This window comes from Podarcis filfolensis, assembly GCF_964270895.1.
Source record: "Podarcis filfolensis genome assembly, chromosome: 7".
In the NCBI taxonomy this organism is placed as follows: domain Eukaryota; kingdom Metazoa; phylum Chordata; class Lepidosauria; order Squamata; family Lacertidae; genus Podarcis; species Podarcis filfolensis.
In genome coordinates this window covers 33,316,918-33,341,765 of record NC_139603.1, presented here as the reverse complement: position 1 = coordinate 33,341,765, position 24,848 = coordinate 33,316,918, and the positions used below count along the sequence as shown (strand labels likewise).

Below are 24,848 nucleotides of genomic sequence, written 5' to 3'. Positions count from 1 at the left end.
CACAGCGCCACCCGCGTCCATATGTTTAGAAGCATGTATTTTATTTTATTTTAATAATTTTTTATTCAAGGTTTTTATAACAATAACAGACATATAACAAATACATAAACAGACAAAAACGAAAAAAAAACAAAAAAAAAACATGTACCATTTCATATCTTAATTTCTTATACCTTTCTTCCCCGACTTCCTCATGCCTCCCTTTTCTGTATTCCAAATTCTTATCAATTACTCAGCAAATCTTCCCTTATTTTAATTTAAATTTAATCTAATCTTCCTTATTCTCCTTGTCTTAACCCTTGCTAATAGTAACCGTTTACTTTCCAGTCCAACATCATTCTAACTTTCGTTAATTTTATAATATTTCTTTAAATAGTCCTTAAACTTTTTCCATTCTTCTTGCGCTGCTTCTCTTCCCTGGTTTCGGATTCTGCTCGTCATTTCTGCCAGGCCCATGTAGTCTATCACCTTCGTCTGCCATTCTTCCAGTGTGGGTAGTTCTTGTGTCTTCCAGTACTTCGCAATAAGTATTCTAGCTGCTGTTGTAGCGTACAAAAAGAAGGTTATATCCATCTTTAACACCCCCTGTCCGACAATGCCCAAGAGAAAGGCCTCTGGTTTCTTAGGGAAAGTATATTTAAATACCTTTTTAAGTTCATTATAGATCATTTCCCAGAATGCCTTAATCTTCGGGCACGTCCACCAAAGGTGAAAGAATGTACCCTCCTTTTCTTTACATTTCCAACATTTATTATCAGGCAAGTGATAAATCTTTGCAAGCTTGACTGGGGTTGTGTACCACCTATATATCATTTTCATAATGTTTTCTCTTAGAGCATTACATGCCGTAAATTTCATCCCGGTGGTCCACAACTTTTCCCAATCAGCAAACAAAATATTATGACCAATGTCCTGAGCCCATTTAATCATAGCTGATTTAACCGTTTTGTCTTGTGTATTCCATTTCAGCAGCAAGTTGTACATTTTTGACAAATTCTTAGTACTGGGTTCTAACAATTCTGTCTCCAATTTTGATTTTTCCACCTGGAAGCCAATTTTACTGTCCAATTTAAACGCTTCATTTATTTGATGATAGTGCAGCCAATCTCTCACCTTCCCTTTTAATTTCTCAAAACTCTGCAATCTCAATTTGTCCCCTTCCTTTTCCAAAATTTCCCAGTATCTTGGCCACTTCGACTCCATGTTTAACTTTTTAACTGCCTTAGCTTCCATTGGCGACAACCACCTTGGAGTTTTATTTTCCAGCAGATCTTTATATCTAATCCAAACATTTAATAGTGCTTTTCTGACAATATGGTTTTTAAAACTTTTGTGTGCTTTAACCTTGTCATACCACAAATATGCATGCCACCCAAAAATGTTATTAAAACCTTCCAAATCCAAAATGTCTGTGTTTTCAAGAAGTAGCCATTCTTTCAGCCAGCAGAAAGCTGCCGCTTCATAGTAGAGTTTAAAGTCTGGCAGGGCAAACCCCCCTCTTTCCTTTGAGTCCGTTAATATCTTAAATTTAATTCTGGGCCTCTTGCCCTGCCAGACAAATTTAGATATATCTTTTTGCCACTTCTTGAAACAGTCCATTTTTTCCATTATTTGCAATGCTTGAAACAAAAACAACATTCTTGGCAATACATTCATTTTTATAACTGCGATTCGACCTAACAAGGAAAGCTTTAAGTTTGACCAAATCTCCAAATCTTTTTTCACTTCTGTCCAAGTTTTTTCATAATTGTCTTTAAATAGGTTCACATTCTTAGCTGTCATGTTTATACCCAAATATTTCACTTTTTTAACCACGGTCAACCCTGTCTCATTCTGAAACCTTTCTTTTTCGGTCTGTGTTAAATTTTTCTCTAATACCTTTGTCTTTAACTTATTCAATTTGAATCCTGCCAATTGACCAAACTCTTGGATTATTTCCAAAACTCTTTTCGTGCTAGCTTCTGGCTCTTGCAATGTAAGTACTAAGTCATCTGCAAATGCTCTCAATTTGTATTGTTTAGCTCCGACCTGAATCCCTTTAACCAACTGGTCCCTCCTAATCATATTAAGCAAAACCTCCAGGACCGATATAAAAAGTAGTGGGGAGATAGGGCACCCCTGACGTGTCCCTTTTTCAATCTTGAACTCTTCTGTTACCACGTTATTTACAATTAATTTTGCTTTCTGTTCAGAATATATTGCACCTATACCATTCTCGAACCCCATATGTTTAGAAGCATGTAAGTCTGTGATGTGGCCCCTACCATTCTATGTCACTAACTCAGAAGGTGGCTGAGACAGCAGGAAGGCAAACTGATCACAGTAGATTGTTGCACTCATCTACTGCTTCCAGGATTCCCTTAGAAATCTGTAAGAACCAGAGGACTTTGGTCTGATCTTATGTAACCAATCTGAACAGTACTGCTACATTCGATATTAGGCTTGCAGGGGAGGGCATAAATACTCCCCCATATAAAATAATTTCTAGGCCATGGAAAGCTAGCAAGTGAAATAAGTTGAAGATCATTGAAATCAGATCCTCACTCAAACATTTCCCTGCTTCTCAATTTGTTTAAACAGTTGGGACTAAAAATTTTTGCTGGAAGTCAAAAGCTCACATGCTGCATGTGGTTTCTCCTAATAAAGGCATATTATACTGTCCTTGTAAATTGGCTCTTCTTCGGCTTCTAACAGTAACATGAATTTGATAAGCACAAGGTCTTGTATCCCAAGTGTCAGTCCATCTATATTGCACCAGGAATCCAGTTTTAAAATATGCAGAACACAGCTGCACAAAATAACTGTTACTGTATCATTTATCTATTACTTTTTGTAGATGGGACCTACCCTGGTAGCTATTATATGGAGCTTAATGAAAGAAATATACCAGCCTTTGGGAGTATTGCATTCAGCCTTGCCAGATTTGACTTTATTTTTGCTAGAACCCTTGTATAGAAATATAAAAAGTAAATTATTAAATTATTGTTGTGATCTACCAAATGTCATTTACATTTACAAAGAAAAGCATGCGTACAAAGGACCTCAGCACTTAAGGAATAACTGGTGTGTGCTAAATGATTCTTGAGTGTAAATTCTCGCTGAATAACTTACAGAGTGATTTCCTGGGTCACATTCCCAGTTCCTTGACTTTCTTTGCAAGAATTCCAGAATCTAGTAGGTGGTATATCAGAGGTTCTCAAACTGTAGCCCGTGAGCTTTCAAGAGGCCCAAGGAAAGATTGTAGCAGTGTCAAGAATATGTGTACAGTGGTACCTCGGTTACAGATGCTTCAGGTTACAGCCTCCGCTAACCCAGAAATAGTGCTTCAGGTTAAGAACTTTGCTTCAGGATGAGAACAGAAATCATGCTCCGGCGGCACGGCAGCAGCAGGAGGTCCCATTAGCTAAAGTGGTGCTTCAGGTTAAGAACAGTTTCAGGTTAAGTACGGACCTCCGGAACCAATTAAGTACTTAACCTGAGGTACCACTGTACTTGGCTCTGCACGCCATTTATTTTTCCTGCCAGAGATCTAGGCCAGTTTAATCATGGCCGGATTGTCAGGTGGGCTGATAAGGTCCTGGCCTAGGCCCCAGAACACAGCACTAGTTTTGATCATTACACCAGTGCTGGAGAAACATCATTACTTTAATTTCCTTCATATTTAACCCAGAAGGGAAATGTATTTTTTTCTCCTTTTAAATTGGCACCACCCTGCCGTATTACATATAGTTTTACTTTATTGCATTTTGTCAGCCGTGCATGCATAGCTTTCACCCGACACATTTTGTCAGCTAGCCTGCATCATGGATTTTCATTAGATGCAATTCGGCCAAGTTTCATATATTGCTTTTGTTGGGTACCATTTGTCAGCTGTGTGCTTTTAAGTGTTTCACGGGTGGAAGTGACTGTAGAAAGAAAGAGATGTTTGCTTCCATACAGCAAATTACTAAATATAAATCTGTGTCCATTAGTGAAAGCAAAACGCTAATTCACAGCATTACGGCATGTCCTAAATGTGCTTTCCTTTCCTGGGGAAAAGAAACATTTAAGTAACCACATGAGACCCCCAAAGAATTCCAAGTGCCCCCCTGTATGCATTTGAGAACCACTATGCTAGATGGCTCACCAGAAACAGGCCAGTAGTCTGCAGGTGGACCACACAGTCCACTTTCCCTCCAGACAAAGGGGGAACTCTTTTCTGCCCAAGGGACACATATTTCATAGGCAACTTTGCCAGTGGTGACTGGGGCAAAGGGGGGGGGGTAAGACCAATGGGAACAGTGGATGGAACAACTGTTCTGACTCTTGCCCTTGTATAGTAAGCTACATTCCAGCCACACCAAACCCAAAAGGTTTGTTTCTACACATACTCCAACCTCAAAAGGTATTATCTCAATTCAAGGGCACATTTGAGCATGGCAAAAAGACTGGGATAGGCTGTGCTAGAGGCATGACTTATGCCTAGAGTGCCATGTGCAGCCTTGAGGGTGACCTGAAGGCCACATTTGGAAATTGTTCTGAGGTTCCCAACCCGTTCTAGAAAGATCCCTTTGAAAGGATTTATTGTGTTTTCATGCATCATGTAATTATTCGTCAACTCAATCCTAGTTTACTTGGAAGTAAGCTTCATTAAATTAAGTGGGACTTACTCTCTAGCAAGAGTATTTATAATTGCAACCTAAGGCTACAAGAATGCTGCAGTTATTTTTCAACATGGGCTCCTTGCATGTATGTTTGTTCCTTTCTGTGTGTGAGAGTATACCTTCCTCTGGACTTCCAGTGTTTCCCAAATGAACTGCCACCATCTAAAATATAAAAGCTTATGAAGTGATAACTAAAATCCAGTGTGCCCGCTCTCCCTTACGAAGATCAACCTTTTTAAATAATAAAAAACCCCAACCCCCCCCCCCACTTGTTTCGAAATGCTCTTAAACAGCCCCAATCTCAACAATGGTTTGTCAAGTGCAATGGCTTTCAGTGCATTCAGTTTCCAAGCCAGTGTGCTTAGAAATGCAGCTTGAACAGGTGGTTTAAAAAAAAAAAAGATGTGGTAAGCTACAATTCATTCACTGCACAATTAACTGCTAAGCTTTAGATCATAGCTGTGTGTGTGTGTGTGTGTGTGTGTGTCCCCTAACCCTGATCTGCAATGCAAATTCTAAGCTTCTTCCTCAAAGCTGCTACAGAACTCACAGTTCACCCACTGACCTAATATTTCATATCTGCTTTAAAAGGATTATCTAAAAGGCCATTAGAGAAAGTGAAGCCAATGAAGTATGCTTGAAGATCAGCCCAAGTTAGAGGGGGGGAAACGTTTCGGTTGGCACTTCCCTGTCCTTTCGTAAGTTACTTTCCCCTCTCTCTTATAGCGTTCTAATTGCTTTTCCCTGCATTTTCCACAAATAGATTACAGGGGGAGGGGAGGGGAGGGTAAGGAAGATCCACCAAATGTAATTCATGTGTGTGGTTGTGTTTTGTTTTATTTGGCAGTGCACCAAGCTAAAAACATTTAAATCTACTTTCTCGAATGCCAGAGATGGAATCTAAGTGCTCTGGCTCTAATAAGTGGAATTCTAAAAGTTCCTTGCTGGTAAAAAATTTTTTTAAAAAAAGAAACCCTTCTGTGAATTCGCAGTGACCCCAAACAGGCTTGCTTTCTCCCATCTTCACTGCAGATGAACCAGCAGGCAATGTGCTGGGCAGAATTGTAGCCAGAAGCCTACTGAAAGGGTGAGGCAGGATTTTCACACTGCAAGGTCAGACTGTTGAGGACAAATGGTGGATGGGGCCTTTAAAGCTTATCCCCTGCCTTTCATCTCCAGTGGCTTTCTGTGTTACTGTGAGCAGCAGCTCCTTCTTCTCCCTGCACCTCTTCCCCTCCCCCTTCCTCTTCCAGGGAAAAAACCCCAACGCTATCAGCACTTGCTTAGTGCATACAAATTCCTAGAAAGCATGCTGTGGCAGCACACATTCAAAGCAGCACAAAGGGCTTGAAGATCTGGCTTGCCAAATCCTTCCAGGGGGGCGGGGCAGGTGTGGGGGGGGGATGTTGGGAGACAAGGGCCAAGCTTCTGCATTAACAGTTTTTTGCATTTCAGAAGCATTAACGGTTAAGACATTTTTTTCCACTGGCAATGTAAAAAAAGAGTACAAGAAAACCACAAAAGAAGAGCTCTGGCAATGACAACAAGGACGGCAGGGTTTTAGGGTTCAGTTCCAGCTGATTTTATTTCCTTTGGAAAAAAAAAGATAAAAGGTTATTTACAGAAAGTATATTGACAATCTGACAGGCAGTGAACTTGGCATCGTTAGCCAGCTTCCTCCCCACCCCTCCCCCACCTTTGTGTTATGGGCAGATTGTTAGACAAAGATATTCCACACAGCATATTGCACAGGATGGATGACCAAAAAACAAAAGGGAAAGAAAAGGAAAAACCCTTAACGGAACAACCTCCTCGTTAGGCAGATGGTCCTAGCGCCTGTCATGTTATATTAACATACATAAACACACACTCTTTTTTTTTTTGCTTATTATAATACAGACTTAAATGTACAAAGATGTTTTCACTTTTTTTTCTCATCTTAAACACAACAGCTATAAACCTGAATACATATGCTATCATCATGCCATAAGAGACTAAAACAATTATATTTAGCGACAAGTAGAAAGGATTAAATAGTCAAAATACGAGAATGAAAAAATGCAGTACATAGTGTCGCGAACTCAAATCGGCATTTAGATAGATCCAGTGATTTTTAAACGGCACGGTTTTTTATTTTATTTTGTTGCTTATAAAAAAGTGCAAAAGATGTGGTTTAAAAGTTAAAGCTACAGGATCCCTTTTTTCTCTCTTGAAAATGCTCCAGTTGTTTCTGTACAACATACTATTTACTTTGAGAGGGTTTGTTTATTTATTTGTTAGAAGTTAGCCCTACAGTGAATTAGTACAATCCCTCTCTCAACTCACAAGTAGAGTGGAATAGCAAGGGATGCTGTCTCTTTAAGAAGCCTGCAGATTGGAGTGTAAACATGAGGAAAGTAGGGGCTGATTTTTTGTGTGTGAGAGATTAACCAGCAGCCCTGTTATAATCAGGAAATCCAAAACAGCAATTTACACCCCTTATATATTTTTTACAAAAATACACTGAGAAAATAATCAAACGTTTTCATCTCTCTTCTCTTGTTTTTAAAAGTGTCAAAAGTCTACATTTAAATATAAAAAATTAAAAGTTAAAACTCTAGCCCTTCAGTGAAGGTGACATAAAAATGGTGTGGGTAACAACAAAACTACCAAAATAAAAAATAGGACAAAGTAATACAGGTAAAAAAAATGTTTGGCCAGTATAAATACTTCACTTATAAAATGGCATCAAATTACATTTACAAGGAAAAATAATAATGTTTCAAGGATGGATCATGGGTGTGAAAAGAAAAGAGACTTCATTTACAGCTATAAAGGAGAACACACACGCACGCACACACATACAGACACTGAGGAAAAATTTGGTCCTGAATTTCATTTTTTTTAAGTCCAGCACAGATTTGAGTTGCGTTTGAATCCTTTAAAGAGTTAAGAATGAAAAAAGCTGGTGATAATTTTGTAGGAATCAAACATAGCGCCATCTATCTGCTTCTTATATTATTCTAACACTATTCTTTTAAACTGTTCAACAGTCTTACAGAAACCTCAGAAAGATAGGATAACATGCTATATTAAACCCCACCAGTGAAATAATCCAACACCATCACGATTCTGAGCAAGAAAACACATTTTCGCAAAAAAAAAAAAGAGCAACTGCCCTCTATTTTCCCCTGTACCACATCATTACAGAAACTTGGTATGTTCTATATCTGTCTCCATTTCTTTTTTCTAAACAAAAGTTCAGCGTTGTTGAAATTCCACACATACTGACTTCTCTGTATATAATATAAGGTGACTTAAGAAAATCGCTGCCACCTCCTTTATACGTGCAAATCCTTTTCAGCTTTATTATTATCTTCTTAGCAGAGCTTCCAGTTCCTTTTTAACGTCTCCCCTCTTTTCCATCCCACTCGGGGTGCCAAGTCCAGTTCCTAGGGCCTCTTTCTCTAACCCCATCTGCTCTCGAGGCGAAAGAGGACACCCCCATTCCCTCCCCCCAAAAAAACGCAAACTAGGATTCTTCCCCACCCCCACCCCCGTCAATTGCAAGTCCTGCTGATTTGTTTGAAACATTACTTCCCACCCCCTACCCCCCGGGAAACCCTCGCCCGCCCCCCAAAAGAGATCTCCAAAGCACAATCTGCTCCCCACCCCTCTCAAAACTCATGGACAAGAAACAAACCTTAGGAGATGTGCGTGACTTCCAGCCCTCCCTCCCTCCGCCCCCCCCCCCGCAAGTCGTTGCCATTCTTGTTTTAGCCACTTGATTCTCGCTATAGTCTCTGAAACGTGGAACTCCTTCTCCGGCTGTTGGAAGGATGAAGCGTGGGGGCGGGAGGAGAGGGGTGTGTGTTTCTGTGTGAGGATCTGTTTAGCCAGAAATCGGACTCCTGCGGTCGCTTTTTCTCCAAGAACAAGGGGGAAAAAGGTTGATCCCTTTTGCCAAGTTCCGTATCTATATATTTTTTTAAAAATACACACAACTCCCCCCCCAAAGTCAGATTCATCAGGGGTGGGGGAAGAAGAACACTCAGAGGGCAAAATTCTCGTTCCTCCAGTCTGCAGGGCGCAATGGGGTCTGTGTGCCATCCATGCGCCCCACTTATTTTTCTTTCTTTCTCTCTCTCTCTCTCTCCACCTTCGACCCCCCTCAGTACGTGAAGACCAGGTTGGAAATGCTGGATTCGAGCCAGTCCCCCGAGATCATCTCACTTACCTCCGGGGTGCAATAGTCCGGGAAGTCAAAGTGGGAGCCCGAGCCGGGCTCCAAGTTAAAATCCAGGTCCCGGTCGAGCACCGAGGAGCTGAGGCTGCCCAGGGCCATGCCGTCGAAGCCCGGGCTGGGGTGCAGGTCCAACAGGTCGTCTTCGAACTCGTCGTCCGAGGAGGAGGAAGCGCACGAGGCGGAGGAGGAGCCCGACGACGACGAGCGCGAGGTGGACGGGGCCGGCGAGCAGGGCGCCCGCAGGCTGGTGTAGCTGCGGTGGTCGGATGGCGAGCAGGGCGAAGCCAAGGGCTCGGCGCCGTCGTGCGGGGCCCCGGCGGCGGCGCCCGCTTCGTCGTAGAGGCTCAGCGGGTCGCTGGCTTCCGTCGACGAGCTCAGCGTGGGGCTCGCCGGCACGGCGCCGCCGGGCGAAGCGTGCGAGAAGAGGTAGAGGCGCTTGGCCTTCTTCTCCGGGAGGTGCCTGGCGCTGCCGCCGCCCGAGGGCGAGGAGGAGCCCGGCGAGGCGGCGCGCGATTTGTACAGAGAGTGGTGTTCCGGGGGCAGCAGGGCGGCCGGCTGCTCCGAGGCGGCGAACGGAGGCGCGCCTTTGCTGCTGCTGCCGCCGCCGCCACCCAGGCTGAGCTTGGGATGCGGCTTGCCCGCGCCGGCGCCACCCGACGAGAGCTTGGCGGCGGCGCTGCTGCCCTTTTTCAGGGCGACTTTGGAGGAGTTGGCAGCGGAGGCGGCTCCTCCTGAGCTGCTGCTGCTGCTGCTATTCCCGCCGCCGCCGCTCCCTCCGCCCCCGCTCTTCTCGCCCGGCTTGGAGGCGCTGGCGCCCGACTTCACCTTCTTCCTGGGCCGGTACTTGTAGTCGGGGTAGTCGGCCATGTGCTTGAGGCGCAGCCGCTCCGCCTCCCGGATGAAGGGGATCTTGTCGCTGTCCTTGAGCAGCTTCCAGCGCTTGCCCAGGCGCTTCGAGATCTCGGCGTTGTGCATGTCGGGCGACTGCTCCATGATCTTCCGCCGCTCGATCTGGGACCACACCATGAAGGCGTTCATGGGCCGCTTGATGTGCCCGCTGGGCGTCTTGCACCAGCTCGGGTCGTCCGCCTTGCCGCCCGTCGATGCCGTCGAGCCCGGCGTCGGCGAAGAGGCGATGCCCAGCTCCACGCTGGCCCCGGAGTCGGAGCTCTCGCCGGCCAGGAGCGCCTCCGTGTTCTCCGCGTTGTTCGTCTGCTGCACCATCTCGGCGGCTCGCGCGCGCAGCAGCGGCGGCTGTCGGGGGAAGCGGCGGCGCTCAGTTTGGCACCAGCTTGGAACCGGGCGCTCAACTTTCCCCGTCGCTCGGCAGCCCCCTCGGCGAGCGCGCCGTCCTTCGGCTACTTAAGGCACGGTTCCCTCTGGGAAGTAGTTGTAGCTCCACACCGCTCTCCTCCTCCTCTGCCCGGCAGACTTTCTGCCCGCCTTTCCGCCGCAACTTTGCGCCGGGGGTCTAGTTACAGAAGCCGGGCTCCAAGCAGAAACAGTTTCTTTTTTTAACGCCGCCAACCGCCAATCCAAGGTCTCTCGCCTCTCTCTCTTCCACCTCTTCCCCCACCCCGGAGTTTACAAGTGCTTTGCTCGCTCCGTCTTTCTCCCTCTCCTCTCCCTGCTCGAGGTGTTTCAGCAAAGCAGCACGCCCACTGCTGAAAGTCTCGTTTTCTTGGAAGGGCACAGCAAAAAAACCAAAAATACCTCTTTAAAAAAAAAGGCCGCCTCCCACAAAGCAAAGGAAAAAAGAAAAGAAAACGAAAATCTTCCTCAGTCCGTCCAGGACTCGTGGTAGAAGGGAGCAGGAGTTTGTTCGACGGGCATTCAGTGGCTGCGAGGGATTAGGCGGCCCCGCGCATGCAACCAAGTAGCGTTAACAAATGTGTGTCTTCCCGGGAGGAAGCGCGGTGACTGGTGCAATCAATGTATTTAGTCCCGTCTCGCCTTCCTTTGGATGCACAGCCCCAAAGAGAGGAAAGAGACATGTACAAACCGGGGCGATGCAAGTGGCCTGCTTTTTCCGCACCGCCCCCCTCTCTTAGACGGTTACTCTGGCTGCAGCTTAGAGCGGACCCCAATTCCGCCTCGCGCCCCTTTATCCTTTCACAGTCATTTCCCCAGCCAATCGCAGGCTGTATCCAACGCTCCGCCGTGCCAAACCCCACCCCCTCGGCTCCCATTGGCTTGGAACCCAATGTAACAATAATCACCGCGTGCAATGAGAAGCTCCAAATCTGACCTCATTCCAATTTACACAAACTTTTTAAAAGGGCCAGAAGTGCAGCTGAGATTTCTGGTTTTTCTTTTTCTCTCTCTTTCCCCCCACCTCTCCTCCCTTTTTTTGCGTTTGCATTTCTCCTCCTACTTCATCGCGTGTGCGCGTGTGAGGGCGAAAAGGGCGGCGGGCCTGGGGCGGCGGGGGAGGGGGGCGTGGAGAGGAAAGTGCGTGTGCACGTGTGAATGCGTGTGCGCGCCGGCGCGCTCGCGAGCGGAAAGGAGGGAGCGGGGCTGGCGTCCGTGTGTTACTACACTCTGGGGGTGGAAGGAGGGAGGGAGGGAGATGAGCTCTGCCCGTTATGTTAGCAGAGAAGGGGGATAGGGAGGGGGGAGCGGGCGGGCGATGCATTGGAAGCGTGGACTTCCGCGTAAAGGGAAAGGCGACTCCTTGGGAGCGTTTCCTCGTTGAGAGGAGGAAGCGGGGTGGGGGATGGGAGAAGAACCCAGCACGTGTTTTTGCTTAATCTCTTCCTTTTATCTAAACAGATTAAACACACAAACTTCGCTCCCGCCCCGCAACGCGCTCTTCACTGCTTTCTATTCGATCCTGTCTTCTCCAGTGGAAAACATATGGCCTACTGGTTTGTATGATTAGTAGTTTTCGCACAGTAGCGCAGCTTCTACATACTTATTTGGGAAGAAGCAAAGGAGAGGTTTTTTGTGGCTGTAAATTACACCGTCGTGTTGCTTTGCCTTTAGGAGCTGCTACCGTGGATATCCTGACTGCCAACCGGCCCTCGTTATTCACCATGCAGGCAGGTGGATAAGGTTCACTCTCCTGCATATGATTTCTTATAATCCTGGATGATTTGCATTAAGTAGCATGCCAAGTCTTCCTCCCTCCCTCCTCGCCCCCTTCAGTTTCTCTTGGAGGGAGGAGGCGAAAAAAGCCTCGGTGAAGAGCTCCTCCTCTGGAAAGTGCTGGTGAGCCGGTGGCAAATAGGCTGGTCAACGAATGGTTTGCAGAACAAATAAGGCTATAAACTGGATGCTTGTCTCTCGCCCCCCCCCTTCTTCGTTAATACACTCAGGTACATTGTTTACAATGGCATACTTTGTCTATGATTCGTTGAGTTGCCCAACTCTCAAATCTTAATGCCTGTGAAAATGGAAAACAGTAATTTTAAAACAAACAATAAATAGCTCAGACTTTCCCTTCTTATCCAACAGTACTGTTAGAAGTGAAACAGGTTCTACAGCACCCATCAAGTCATTGCTTCATCCCTAGTAGGCGCTGAGACAAAAAAAGGAGAACCTTCAGAATAAATTACATGCCACCTGATGACAATGTAGGGGGGGAAATGAATTGAGGACAAAAAAAGTACGATCCAAAAGCAGTCCAAACTTATCTCCCAAATACTCTGCACTCCTCAAAATTGGTGTGTCACAGATATGCTGGAGTGAACGAACAGGACTCCTATGTTGTGAACTGCCCTGAGATCTAGGAATGAAGGGTGGTTAAGAATAAGAATAAGAATAATAGAGCAGACAGGTCCCAAAACTGGTGTTAGGTTCCTAATAGGATGGTTCTAATGATGGTCTTGTTCTTTTCCGGTTTAAGCATGCACCGTTAATCATGAACACAGAGCACTGAAGACTGCATAGGGACTGATGACAAATTACTGTACCCTTAACAGAGATAATACCTTAGGGGACATCTTAAATACGGTTGGAAAGTGTAAATTCAGAAATCCACACAGTTGCAGAATTTGATTTAGTGAACATCCCATCTTAAACAAATCACATAAAATAGCAACAAGTATTTGAAGCGAAATTCACACATCAGTGGTGGAATGCATGTTTTGTGTCTCCAACCTCTCCAGATCCTGCCTGAAACCCTAGGAAGTTGAGTATCGCTGGACACGGCTGGGATGTTTTGTGACTCAGCATGGATGTCCAATCCTAGGTATGTAACTGTGACGTAAATCTTAGGACAGAGTTTTACAGTCTGTTTCTAATGATATAGCACTTTAGGTCTATAGTGCCTTGAACTGGGTTTAAGGGCCCATACACAAAAATATAGAAAATGACACTGTGTAAAGACAGTCATACAATTGTTTTATTCATTTATAAACATGTTTATGCGTCACATTTTGGGGCATAACCCACACAAGGCAACTTACAGCAGAATAACAAAATGCTGTAACACACACACACAAAACAAGTGAGTTATGCAGCAGAATAATAAAAAAATGCAACTTGAGCCAAATAAACTACAAACAGGAATAAAAGCATAGGCTTTGATATTAATTTCAGGGCTGGGGGGGACCCCACAGCATTAAAACATTTTTAAGACAGCTGAATAACTTGAAATATTGTTGGTTTCCATCTGTCTCGAAAGACATTGGAGTGCACCTCCAGGGGTGAAGTCAAACCACTGGAGTATTTAAAGGGCCTGTTGTGGCTGCAGAGACCGGTAACTTGAAACTCGGTTAGCAGCACCGAAGGGTCCTCCCCAGGGCACAAGCCTGGGCAGTGTGCATGGAGGTCCTGGGCTGCCCAGGAGACAAGACCTCCCTCTCGGTGTTGCTGATGTGGTCCAAAGAAAAGCAGAGCAATATATTTGGCATCAGCGTGGCTGCAGGAGTTGCTGGAAGGAGGCATACAAGGTGCCATCCAACCATCTTAGGGATTCCACTCTGTATTTATGTAGGGTTTACTCCTTAGCCTTTTCTTCTCCCAAGCATCAGAGTTTTCCTTCTCCTACATGAGCTACCTTCCCAGGTTGATGAGCATCATTTGCCCCTCACTTCCCTCTACAGCACATGCAGGAACCACATTATTGACCGTTGCAGCCACTATTGGTCTTGTCTGCTCAATCCACTAGAGCCTGTCTTCACATGCAGTGAAGTCCCTAACTCACTGAGGGTTTGAGACCCCATTACTTGGTTTAGCCAGCCAGTCGAAGCTGTTCCCAGGGTGTGGCTGCTGTCATATGCTGATTTTTTCTAGGAGCCACAGGTGAGAGCTCCCAGGATGAGGACAAAAGGTGGACAAACTACCCCAGAAGGAGCATCTTGTGTTCCCAACCAGAGGTACTACACCTCCCCTAATACCCCAAACGCCCCACTTAAAATAATAATTAGGCCTTCCTAAATAAGCATGTTTTTAAAGCTGTTAATGTAGAGTTTGTTCCAACTCAGCAGGAGAGTGGTTACGTAACCCAGGGCAGGCTTCCTCAGCCTCGGCCCTCCAGATGTTTTTGGTCTACAACTCCCATGATCCCTAGCTAGCAGGACCAGTGGTCAGGGATGATGGGAACTGTAGTCTCAAAACATCTGGAGGACCGAGGTTGAGGAAACACTCTCATTCATGCCCACCAACCGAACCAATCTCAGTGGCAGGCCTTTTAAAAAAGGCAGCTCTCAGTGTTCAAACAGGCTCCAAAGGGTGCAGATAACTTGCTCCTAAACCTTTTAGGGCTTCACAAGTCAAAACCAACATTTACAGTAGTCTTGATCCCAGAAACATACATTCAGTCAAGGTGGACTGGCACAAAATCTGTGTTACATGCACTAATACCCCTAAAGTCCCAGATGGATAACATAACTATAGTATAGGTGACAACACAAGCTACTACCTCTGCTGCAACAATTAGCACAGATTAGGATAAGCAGCCTGCCTAACTGCAATGCAATTACTGAAAATATCACTTCAGTAAGAGAGCTGTGAAAGGAACAGTTCGAAGCTAAATTCAGATGCTCTTAATACATCACTTCTTCAGTGGCAGGAACATTTAAAAACTATTAATGTTTGATTTACTGCCTAAATGTGGACCCTTTTCTAAACCAGATCTTGCCTTTTCGGTTCAGATCAGTCAATAACATTTGTATCTTAGACAGGAAAAACTTTGTATGCCGAGAATATCTGGATAAATTGTTGCCTATCCAAGCCAGCCAATATCTAGTTATTTCATCCATTTCTCAAAAAGTGCTGGCAGCATCTGATCATCATCTTTAGTTTACTCAGCCTGATAGCAATGATAATAAATACACTGTTAAGATCCTAATAGACCCCCTATTTTGATTTGTTTTATTTCTGCACCTTGTTTCTCTTTTTACTACTGGTCTCTGTTGCTGTTGATTGATTTGCTGAAATTCTGTTGTTTAAACTGTTGCAAGCCCCCCCCACCCCATCACTGCAAATGCAGCGGTAGGCGAGGAGACTATATGATATTAATGGATTAAGAAAGCAGCTAACATTGTTCACTGTTAATACACATTACCTTGCTGTGCAGTGTTATAGCCCTGTGCATCTAATTGAAAGTAAGCCCCATTCACTTGGGACTTGTGTGTATGGGATCAGGCTCCGTAATTAACAACAGCACTTTATTTTCTGGCTTTACATTCACTGAACAAAATATAGTAGAAATCTATTTGCACAAGTGGCATTACATTGAGATTATATTAACTGGTGGCGTACACAATTTAAGTACGTATAGAGGAGCTGAATCCATTTTAATATTCAGAATGAAATGCTTGTTATTGTTTGTTGTTTTTGTTTTCTAAATATATATATATATACAGTGGTACCTCGGGTTAAGAACTTAATTAGTTCTGGAGGTCCGTTCTTAACCTGAAACTGTTCTTAACCTGAAGACCACTTTAGCTAATGGGGCCTCCTGCTGCCGCCACTGCACGATTTCTGTTCTCATCCTGAAGCAAAGTTCTTAACCCGAGGTACTATTTCTGGGTTAGCGGAGTCTGTAACCTGAAGCGTCTGTAACCTGAAGTGTCTGTAACCTGAGGTACCACTGTATGGCCTACTGAGTTCATTGGGACTACCAAGTAAGTGTGTGTAGATTTTCAGCCTTAATGGGAGACAAATAAAATGTTCTGGCGTAGAAAAAGGCCAGTGCCTTCATTGGTAAAGAACCATTGCTATTCGAAGTGCCTCAACCAGAAACTTACATTCGTGTAAATGACATTCACTTCATAGGGAGCAATCCTATTGCATGATCCACCGGGATAAGCAAGGTCAGGATCCAGCAGATCTCTAGCTGGGCTGGGTCTACTCCAGCTTAACTCCCTCATCCTTGGCTCAGTCAAGAGATACAGCAATGGATTTCCTGTCTCAGTTGGGACCTAGCTGGCTAAGCCTAGCCCAGCAGGTCTTATGCTAGTATAAACCCTGAAGAAGGTGCGTTCAGGAGCAGGATTAAATCGGGGCTGGATCCAAAGCCCACTCAGCTCAGTCAGTGTTATAGGGGTCAGCCCATGACAGCCAGATGACCTGGCAACCTGAGGTAAGTTAAGCTGGCGAAAGTGTGGTGTGACAAACACTATTTCCAAGGCTCATTTTCCCCACGTGAGGCTTGGGCCAGCTTGGATTTGGGTATAATTTTATGCTGCCTTAATTTACACCAGTTTCCTGGGTATAATAATACTGCTTCCCTAAGCACTTCCCAGCCCCACTGCAAAAATATAACTTGTTATATTAGGTACATCCAGGGATTTCACTGTGTATGAAGTTTTCGACATGTAACTTTATGCCCAACGCACAAAACATTAGTCAGTAACATACACGTAACTGAACATGGCCAATGTTGTTTGGTAATGTATACATCCCAGCAACTTTAGCAAAAGCCTCAGGTTTAATTTCAGTCTGGTTGAGCAGAAGCCTACTACTCAGGCGTAATTTCAGTCTGACCTTTTCCAAAGCATAGGATGCCATTTCTGGGTAGGGATCAGCTCCAGATTTTCACAGTCTGTGTTGCACATGAACACTCCACAAGTGGGCACTGGGAATGAATAAAAAAAACTCAGCTCCCTTGATGTGCAGTACTGCACCTGGTGACTTTTTAATCTTGCAAAAAGACCCGGAACCTTGTAACATAGCAAAATGGCTGGAGAGAAGGGGATAAGTAGGAAGTGGGAAAGCCTTAAACAATCACCCCTTCCCTCTACTGTGTTCCACTGCAAGTTTCCTCCACCACCACCCCCAATACCGTTTTGCAATGCAGAAGCAGGCCAGAAGGGTTTTATTATATGCACGTGCATGTAATATTTAGTTAGACCCTTATATGGAGAAAAGCACAGCCACATCCCATGTGAGTCAACCAAAACACATCTGTCTTCTTCTGTTATGCTATGCTATAACTTCTTACTACAAATACTATATATCAGAAATGAGGTTAGAGGAACACTGCTGTTTCCAGTCCTGCCCCCAATTTCTACATACCAGCCACAGCTTTCAATGTAATATAGTATAGTATGTAGTATAGTATAATATAGTGTAGTATAACAGCACTTAAGCTGCTATGGTGTACCAATTTTGGTAGCTGTTTCCACTGCAGTAGCATGAGCATGCACATTCTTCACACCAGCACAATGCTCTGTATCTGTTCATGTCTCCAGCAGAATACTCTAATTTTATACCATGGTGTGGCTGCAGTAACCCTGAATTTGATGATGCTTATTTGCCACTGATGTGAACGAGTGTCAGCCTGCAATAATAACTAACTTACACCTAATACTAATTTAAGGTTAATCTCTGTTTAGATTTGTTGTGCCGCGTTTGGTGTTTTGGAGAGAGAAAATGTAGAGTTGAGAGGAGCAGGAGAAGTGTCTGCTTCAGGTGGAGAGCACAGAAAGCAACCCACCTGAATGTTAGGGTCCTCCAGGCGCATTTCTGAGCAGGCCCAGATTTCTTCCCTTCACCCAAATTACAGAAAGCAAAGCAATCAGCGTTAGCGTCTGGGTTGAGCTACTCAGAACTCTCAGAGAGTGCGGAACCTGCAAAAATCAGCCCCAACCACACAAAAGCAACAGCAGCAGAAGCTGTAGGATGTGTGCTACAGGAGGCCCCAAAGTTCACTTTCCCCCAGAGTGCATTGAAGAAAGCATATCCGTAAAGGAGCCACTTACAAGTTGTGGCAGGTGTAACCGGCAGCAAAGTAAAGACAGGTGCTGAAAGCAGGTCGAGGAGTTTTTGCATGAGACTTTCCAAATTTCCCTTTCTTCACAGCTTCTCCTTTGAAGGCCCTTGTGTCTCCTGGTCTACTTGCTTCTGGAGTGCTCAAACTGCACTGGGTGCTGCATCATTAATGTAAGCACGTATACATTCTTGAAAATAGAGTGACAAAGCTGAACGAAACCATTGGTAATTCCCCCCCCACCCTTATAGCCTGATACCGTGATAAATGTTTCCATATGAAATCAATGCTTTGTCTTTATCTTCAGAACTGTGTCAACCATGTATTATAAACTGTAAGCAGGGTACTGTAACAGTTAAAATTAGTAAATTCAAACACATATTTTTAACAATACAGAGCAAAACAAGCACTTATGTATAACACTAACTTTGTTTTGTTCTTTGTTCATGTGATAAAATTATTAACTATTTTTATTTTGAAGAGAGGCTCAAAATACTTAAGGTGTGTCAATAAGCTAATGGTGAAAGACAACGAAAGGTATCATTTAAAAACAAACATATTTTTAAAAGAACTGGGCATTCTGGTCACCATCCTCTGATAACTTACTCCACAAGAGTTTTGTAAAGATCCATACACTGGGGTATAAAATTGCACATTTTCACTTTTTATTATATTTCTTTCTAATAAATGAAGTATGTCATGGAAAACAGAACACTAGGGGGCAGTGCTGAGCCTCTTCTGCAGAAAAGTAAGTAAACGTGGGAAAATTCAGATGTAACTAACACAATGTATTATTTCCCCCCATGATTTATTGAACAGCATAAAGCTGTATGCTGCTGACTGAACTCCAAAGGCTTTTTTATATATAAATATATTCTTGAGGGAAAACACCATACACCTACACACAACTTCGAACAGTTGGAAGTTAGCTCTAAATATTACCATAGTGTGGGAAATTTAGGTTTTTTTGGGGAGTTTTTTACTGCATTTTGTGGAAAGCATTGGAACTTATAAATTACAATATAAAAGAGAATATGCTAGAAGTTGCTGCCTCCAGAATGCCTCTCCTGTCTGCTTGATCCTACAGCAAGTACACAGTGGGATTTATTTCAGAATAATTAAGCATATGATTGGGCTGTTCAGCTTATATTTCTGTAAGATTGATTGTGATGTCATCAGTATTCTTAAAAAATTCCAGCATTCCCGCACCCCACTTCCATATTATATAGATCTGGGATAAAAAGTCACATTCCTTATCCAACAGATGCCTGGGGTCCACACCCATAATTCCCCATAAAAACATACAAATGTTACTGTGGCTAGACACCAAACTGTTGGTTCTATTTCAGTCAACATCACACACAGACACACACACGTTTTGAAATCTTTAGCACACACCTTTTCCCTTGCTATGCTCTGGTAATGTCTCTAGTGACCATATGAGTCAGACCACTGCCCTTCATTCTTCCTCCTTCCTGCCCTTTGCTGAAATGCTGGCAAATCCCAAAGTTCCAAGCACTTAATCCAGCACATCCTTTGACACCCGTGTTGCTCATTTGGAAAACTTGTCAGGGGTGGGTGGGTCGAGGGGCCAAGTGGGTCTGCTTTCTTGTCCACTGAAAGCAGGGATATAGGGAACCTCTGCCCCTCCAGAATTAAAAAAAAACAAAACACATAGATGCAAAGGATAGTAGAACTTCCAATACAAAACAACAGCTAATAGGCCACCATTGTCATGCTTGTTGCACCACAACTTCCACCACTGACCATTGCCATCGGAAGAGCCATAGGTCCCACGTCCCAGCACTAAGAGTGCAAGCTTTTTATCCTAACTCTGGTCATTCAGTAGGGACGCAGGTGGCGCTGTGGGTTAAACCACAGAGCCTAGGACTTGCCGATCAGAAGGTTGGCGGTTCGAATCCCCACGACGGAGTGAGCTCCCGTTGCTCGGTCCCTGCTCCTGCCAACCTAGCAATTCGAAAGCACGTCAAAGTGCAGGTAGATAAACAGGTACCGCTCCGGCGGGAAGGTAAACGGCGTTTATGTACGCTGCTCTGGTTCACCAGAAGTGGCTTAGTCATGCTGGCCACATGACCCGGAAGCTGTCTGTGGACAAAGGCCGGCTCCCTCGGCCCATAGAGCAAAATGAGTGCCACAACCCCAGAGTCGGTCACGACTGGATCTAATGGTCAGGGGTCCCTTTACCTTTACCTGGTCATTCAGTAATTCTGGGTAGATACAAGCAGGGCTCCCCCAGGGGGTACGCAAGGGTACGCAGTACTGGCACCTCTTTTTGTGTGGCACTTACTGTAACAACTTCATGGTGAGTTCCGGCACCTATTTTTCTAGGAAAAAAGCACTGGATATAAGCACCACAGGCCCTGCTGATGACCCCAGAAGTATCTCATAATAAGGCCCCATTGCACCCATAGAGATGAAGAAATGGCCTGGAACTCCCGTCAGACTGGTTTTATGGTACTTAATGGTTTAAGGAACTATGCACACCAGCCTGAGGATGTGCTCCCACTGAATACAGTTACACTTACAGCTGAGTAAAGGATCGCAGTGCAAGATTGTCAGCTGTGACCCAGGAAGTTGGCAGTTCAGAACTTTCCCAGTGGTTTCATGGGTGATGTGGCCTCAGGCAAGATACTGTGGGGACAGCTATGAGGCATGGAGCTGCAACTTGTCCCAGTTGCCTGATACGCATTCCTACATGATATACGTAGCTGGGAGCGAGCATCTCCATTCGCTTTTGCAGAGAATGTTAAGAGATACCCCATGTTTTGCAGGCTAGGCACCCATGATAAATGCAGTGTGTGATGTGCAAATCACTCCTGTTGACTGTCCTCTAATACTTGTTTCTCACAACCCTTTTGCAAGCTTACCAAGGATCCAGGGGATTGCTCACTCGGTAGAGCATGAGACTCTTAATATTAGGGTTGTGGGTTCAAGTCCCACACTGGACGAAAGATTACTGCCTTCCAGGGGGTGAGACTAGATGAGCCTTCTTAACAATGTTAAGAAGATTAGTTTTAATAAGGTTATGATTTATGTTTGTCTGTTTATTTGTGTGTTTTTTAATTTTGTGAAAACCAATAATTTTTTTTGAAAAAAATAATAATAGATGAGCCTTGGAGTCCCTTCCAGCTTGACAATTCTATAGTTCTATGATCTCCTGTTCAAACTTTTTTGAAACATACCCAAGGCTCACATGGTTAAGGAGCTGCCTTCTACAGTTGCACCATTAACCCATCCAGCTCATTACTGTCCATGTTGACCCTGAAGTGGTTTATCCAGGATTTCAATCCCAGTCCTACGGGGACATGCCAGGGATGGGACTTTTTGCATGCGCCAAAAGCTACAATCTCTGTGCCTTTTAACTGTTTCATGCCTAGCACAGCTGCAATGAAGACGGCCTTTTCCATGACAGCAGGTTGTTGGCATAGACTCTCAGTGCCTTTCCAGGCCCGTGACCTGCAATCTCAGAGCTGTTTCATTTGGGCCTGCCAACTGTGCAAACAAGAAGCCGCAGCCAAACCTGTCTCCCTGACGAGTGCATCTGTATTTGTGATATACATCTGTCACACTCAGACTTTACACTTTCAGATGTACAGTACATTTAGAACAGGGCAGGCACGTGACACGGCCTAAAAGCCTAACTATTGACAAGGTCATTGCCATCTGCAGGAAGCAATTAATGGGTTCCAAGCAGATGTCTGTAACAGGCAAGTTCTGTACTGGGTGAGCACAAGGGACTGCAAGTACATACAGCCCATTTATTGCTAAAAATTATATCTCATTGCGGGGAGGGAGGCTGCATGGCATTCCTTAACTGGTTCATTTGTCAGTCCCACTGGTTTTAAATGAAAGTTGACTGGACTGCCTTTGTAGGACCACATCCCTTGAAGAAAGCAGGTTCACTGTGCTGTTGGTTGTGTGTGTGTTTTGAGCCACACTCATGCAAGCGTTTACCGAATTCTTAGGAATCCTGTTTGTGCATGCCAGTGGTTTCCCATGGTGAGAACCACAGATCTCTACATTTCTGAAGGGGAATGGCTTGGTGGAAATATCTCTTCAGCAATCTTCTCAGGGGGGAAAAGAAAAGGGAAAGGATAATATCAATATTTTATTGAAAATGATAGAGGGAAAAGGGGGGAGTAAAAGGGGCGAGAACAAAGTTGTGTATAAATATATACACATGTATGTGTATATATATATATATGTATGCATATATATATCTCGATGTGCCTGACTCGCTCCCCGTACAAGCGCCGGCGCCGTTCACCCCGTTCTTCCCCCTTCACCTCCCTTCTCTTCTTCCTGGTTCCTCCCCAGAAAGGCTGCGGCGGGGTCACCGAGAGAGAGAGAGAAACTGGGAAGAGAACCAACTGCTGCGCAACGCTAAAATAATAATAATAATTACGAAAAAGCCGCAGGGGGAGGGGGTTGCTCCGCTTTCGCGGTCAGGCAGGCCCAGACACCTGCCGGAGCGGGAGGCCGAGAGGGAAGGGAGCGCGCCGCTGCCTCCCGCCGACCCCGCGGAGGAGGGGCAGCAGCAGCAGCTTCGCTGGAGCAACTCGAGGCGGAGCCCGCCGTCGGGCGCGCGCGGCGTCGGCGGAGCTCCCGTGGCCGCTGTCTTTAACCCCTCGCGCGCTGCGGAGTACCCGGCGTCTCGCTCCAAGCCGGAGGGCTCTTTTTTTTTTCTAACCAGGAGGCGCGTCGGCGCGACCTTTTCGCGGTCCTCCTCCTCCTCTTGCAAACGGTTGTGCTTAAACTCCAGCCTCAGAGGTGGGGGGGGGGGGAGAAGGAGGTGGCCCGATTTCTCCCGCCAAAGTCCACTTTCAGCCCGCGCCTACTCGGTCCCACCCACCCGCGCTAGGAGCTCGTCGCCACCCCTACCCCGAAAAAGCAAAACAAATAGGCGGCGTCTCCTGACGAAGGCTTTCCCGCCCTTTCTCCAGCCACCATTGACGCCCAGGGCTCGCTGGAAGGAAAGCGCCTGTGGCGACCATCCCCGTCCCGTCCAAGTAAGTGCGCAGATAGCGCTACCTTGCGCCACTGAGCGGGAGGGGACTTGAGCCCTGGTAAGCGTGCGTCAAATGGCCAGCTTTTGCAGTGCGCCCAGGTGCAAGTCTCTGCAGCACATTTACTGGGTGAAAATGCGAGAAATCATGGAGGTGCAGCTTGCCTGAGGGTTTAAACCCTGCTTGGGTGCCCTAGGTCACAAAGAGACTGAAATCCTGTGCCTTATTGTTAGTACAGTGGTACCTTGGGTTAAGTACTTAATTTGTTCCGGAGGTTCGTTCTTAACCTGAAACTGTTCCTAACCTGAAGCACCACTTTAGCTAATGGGGCCTCCCGCTGCTGCCGCGCCGCCGGAGCACGATTTCTGTTCTTATCCTGAAGCAAAGTTCTTAACCTGAAGCACTATTTCTGGGTTAGCGGAGTCTGTAACCTGAAGCGTATGTAACCCGAGGTACCACTGTACCGTACTTGAAGTAAGCCCCCTCAACAAAACCGCTTCCGACCGTCTAAACGCGCAGACGGGTTGCGTTTCATCAGATCCACCCGGGACTGCGCAGCAACTTCTTTCTGTTTGCCAAAGTCACCTTTCTCCCCCCCCCCCGCCCCTCCGTCCGTCCCTCCCACCTGCACCCTTCCCCCCCCCTTTTTTTTTGAACTTGGATTTGCTCTTGGGTGGGGGAAAGGAAAGCACCGCTTTCGGGAGGAGCTTTCCAAAAGGAAACGCCACGCGCCTCTTGGCTGGCAGAGAGAGAAAGGAAGGAGCGGGCGTGGCGCGTGGCTGCGCGCGAGACAGGCAGGTGGCGCCGGGAGTCCTGCTGGGGGAGGGGGAAAGAACAAGGAAAAAGGTGAGGGATTGCACAAGCGCAATTGCGAGCCTTGCCCATGCCTGGCGGTGGGGGCTTGTTCTGCAACACGCACGCAGACACAGACACTGCCGATGCTTAGTTCACGTGCTGACAGCGCAGTCCTATGGATGCCTGTGCTCAGGACTAAGTAAGTCCCATCGAGGTCTGCGGGACATGCTCCCAAGGAAGTGTTCGTGTAGGATTGCAGCCTGCGAGTGCATGTAGAGAGAGACGCAGACTTTAGAAGGATTACTTCGGAGGCAAACGTTCTTGTGGCATCTTATAACAACAATAATAATTTTTATTATTCATACCCCCCCCTGCATTCTGGCTGGGTTGCCCCCAGCCACTCTGCCTGGCTTCCAACAGATATAAAAAGGCAATAAAACATCAAACATTTAAAAAAACCTTCCTGATACAGGGCAGCCTTCAGATGTCTCCTAAAAATTGGTTAGTTCTTTATCTCTTTGACATCTGGTGGGAGGGCATTCCACAGGGCGGGCACCACTCCTGAGAAGGCCCTCTGCCTGGTTCCGTGTAACTTCACTTCTTGCAGTGAGGAACCACCAGAAGGCCCTCAGTGCTGGACCTCAGTGTCCGGGCTGGACGATGAGGGTGGAGGAGGTCCTTCAGGTATACAGGTGCGAGGCTGTTTAGGGCTTTAAAGGTCACCACCAACACTTTGAATTGTGCTCGGAAACATGCCAGGAGCCAATGTAGATCCTTTAGGACTGGTGTTATATGGTCCCAGTGGCCGCTCCCAGTCACCAGTCTAGCTATGGCATTCTGGATTAAAAAGATGTTAAAAGATCAACACATTTATCATGGCATAAACTTCCTTGGACTGCAATCCACTTCACCAGATGCATGAAGTGTTATCCTGAGTTGCAGGTAGAAGTGGAGATTGTAGGCAGTGAGGTCGGGGGGGGGGGGGAATGAATTACAGA

General features: G+C 45.7%; 2 protein-coding genes and 1 long non-coding RNA gene across 9 annotated transcripts in view; 1 reads left to right on the top strand and 2 right to left on the bottom strand.

Moving 5' to 3' along the window:
- LOC310767168 (uncharacterized protein) overlaps nt 1-24,848 on the bottom strand; it is a 393,524-nt gene that overhangs the window by 360,441 nt on the left and 8,235 nt on the right. The window lies entirely within an intron of this gene.
- On the bottom strand, nt 6,202-11,447 carry SOX4 (SRY-box transcription factor 4). The gene has a single exon (XM_083623971.1). The coding sequence runs from the start codon at nt 10,090-10,092 to the stop codon at nt 8,794-8,796; it is 1,299 nt and encodes a 432-aa protein (XP_083480097.1). The 5' UTR covers nt 10,093-11,447; the 3' UTR covers nt 6,202-8,793.
- The window catches only part of LOC310767182, a 99,020-nt gene continuing 96,835 nt past the window's right edge, over nt 22,664-24,848 (top strand). For 2 of the 7 annotated variants that reach the window (XR_014550673.1, XR_014550674.1), the window contains exon 1: nt 22,678-23,058. This is a non-coding gene — a long non-coding RNA (uncharacterized lncRNA). Of the gene's footprint in view, nt 23,059-24,848 lie in introns of all 7 variants that reach the window. The other 5 variants (XR_014550669.1, XR_014550670.1, XR_014550671.1 and 2 more) reach the window with 5 other exon arrangements.

Bases quoted from the DNA above. Each gene is read 5' to 3' on its own strand.
- SOX4 (XM_083623971.1), bottom strand. From the start codon at position 10,092: ATGGTGCAGCAGACGAACAACGCGGAGAACACGGAGGCGCTCCTGGCC.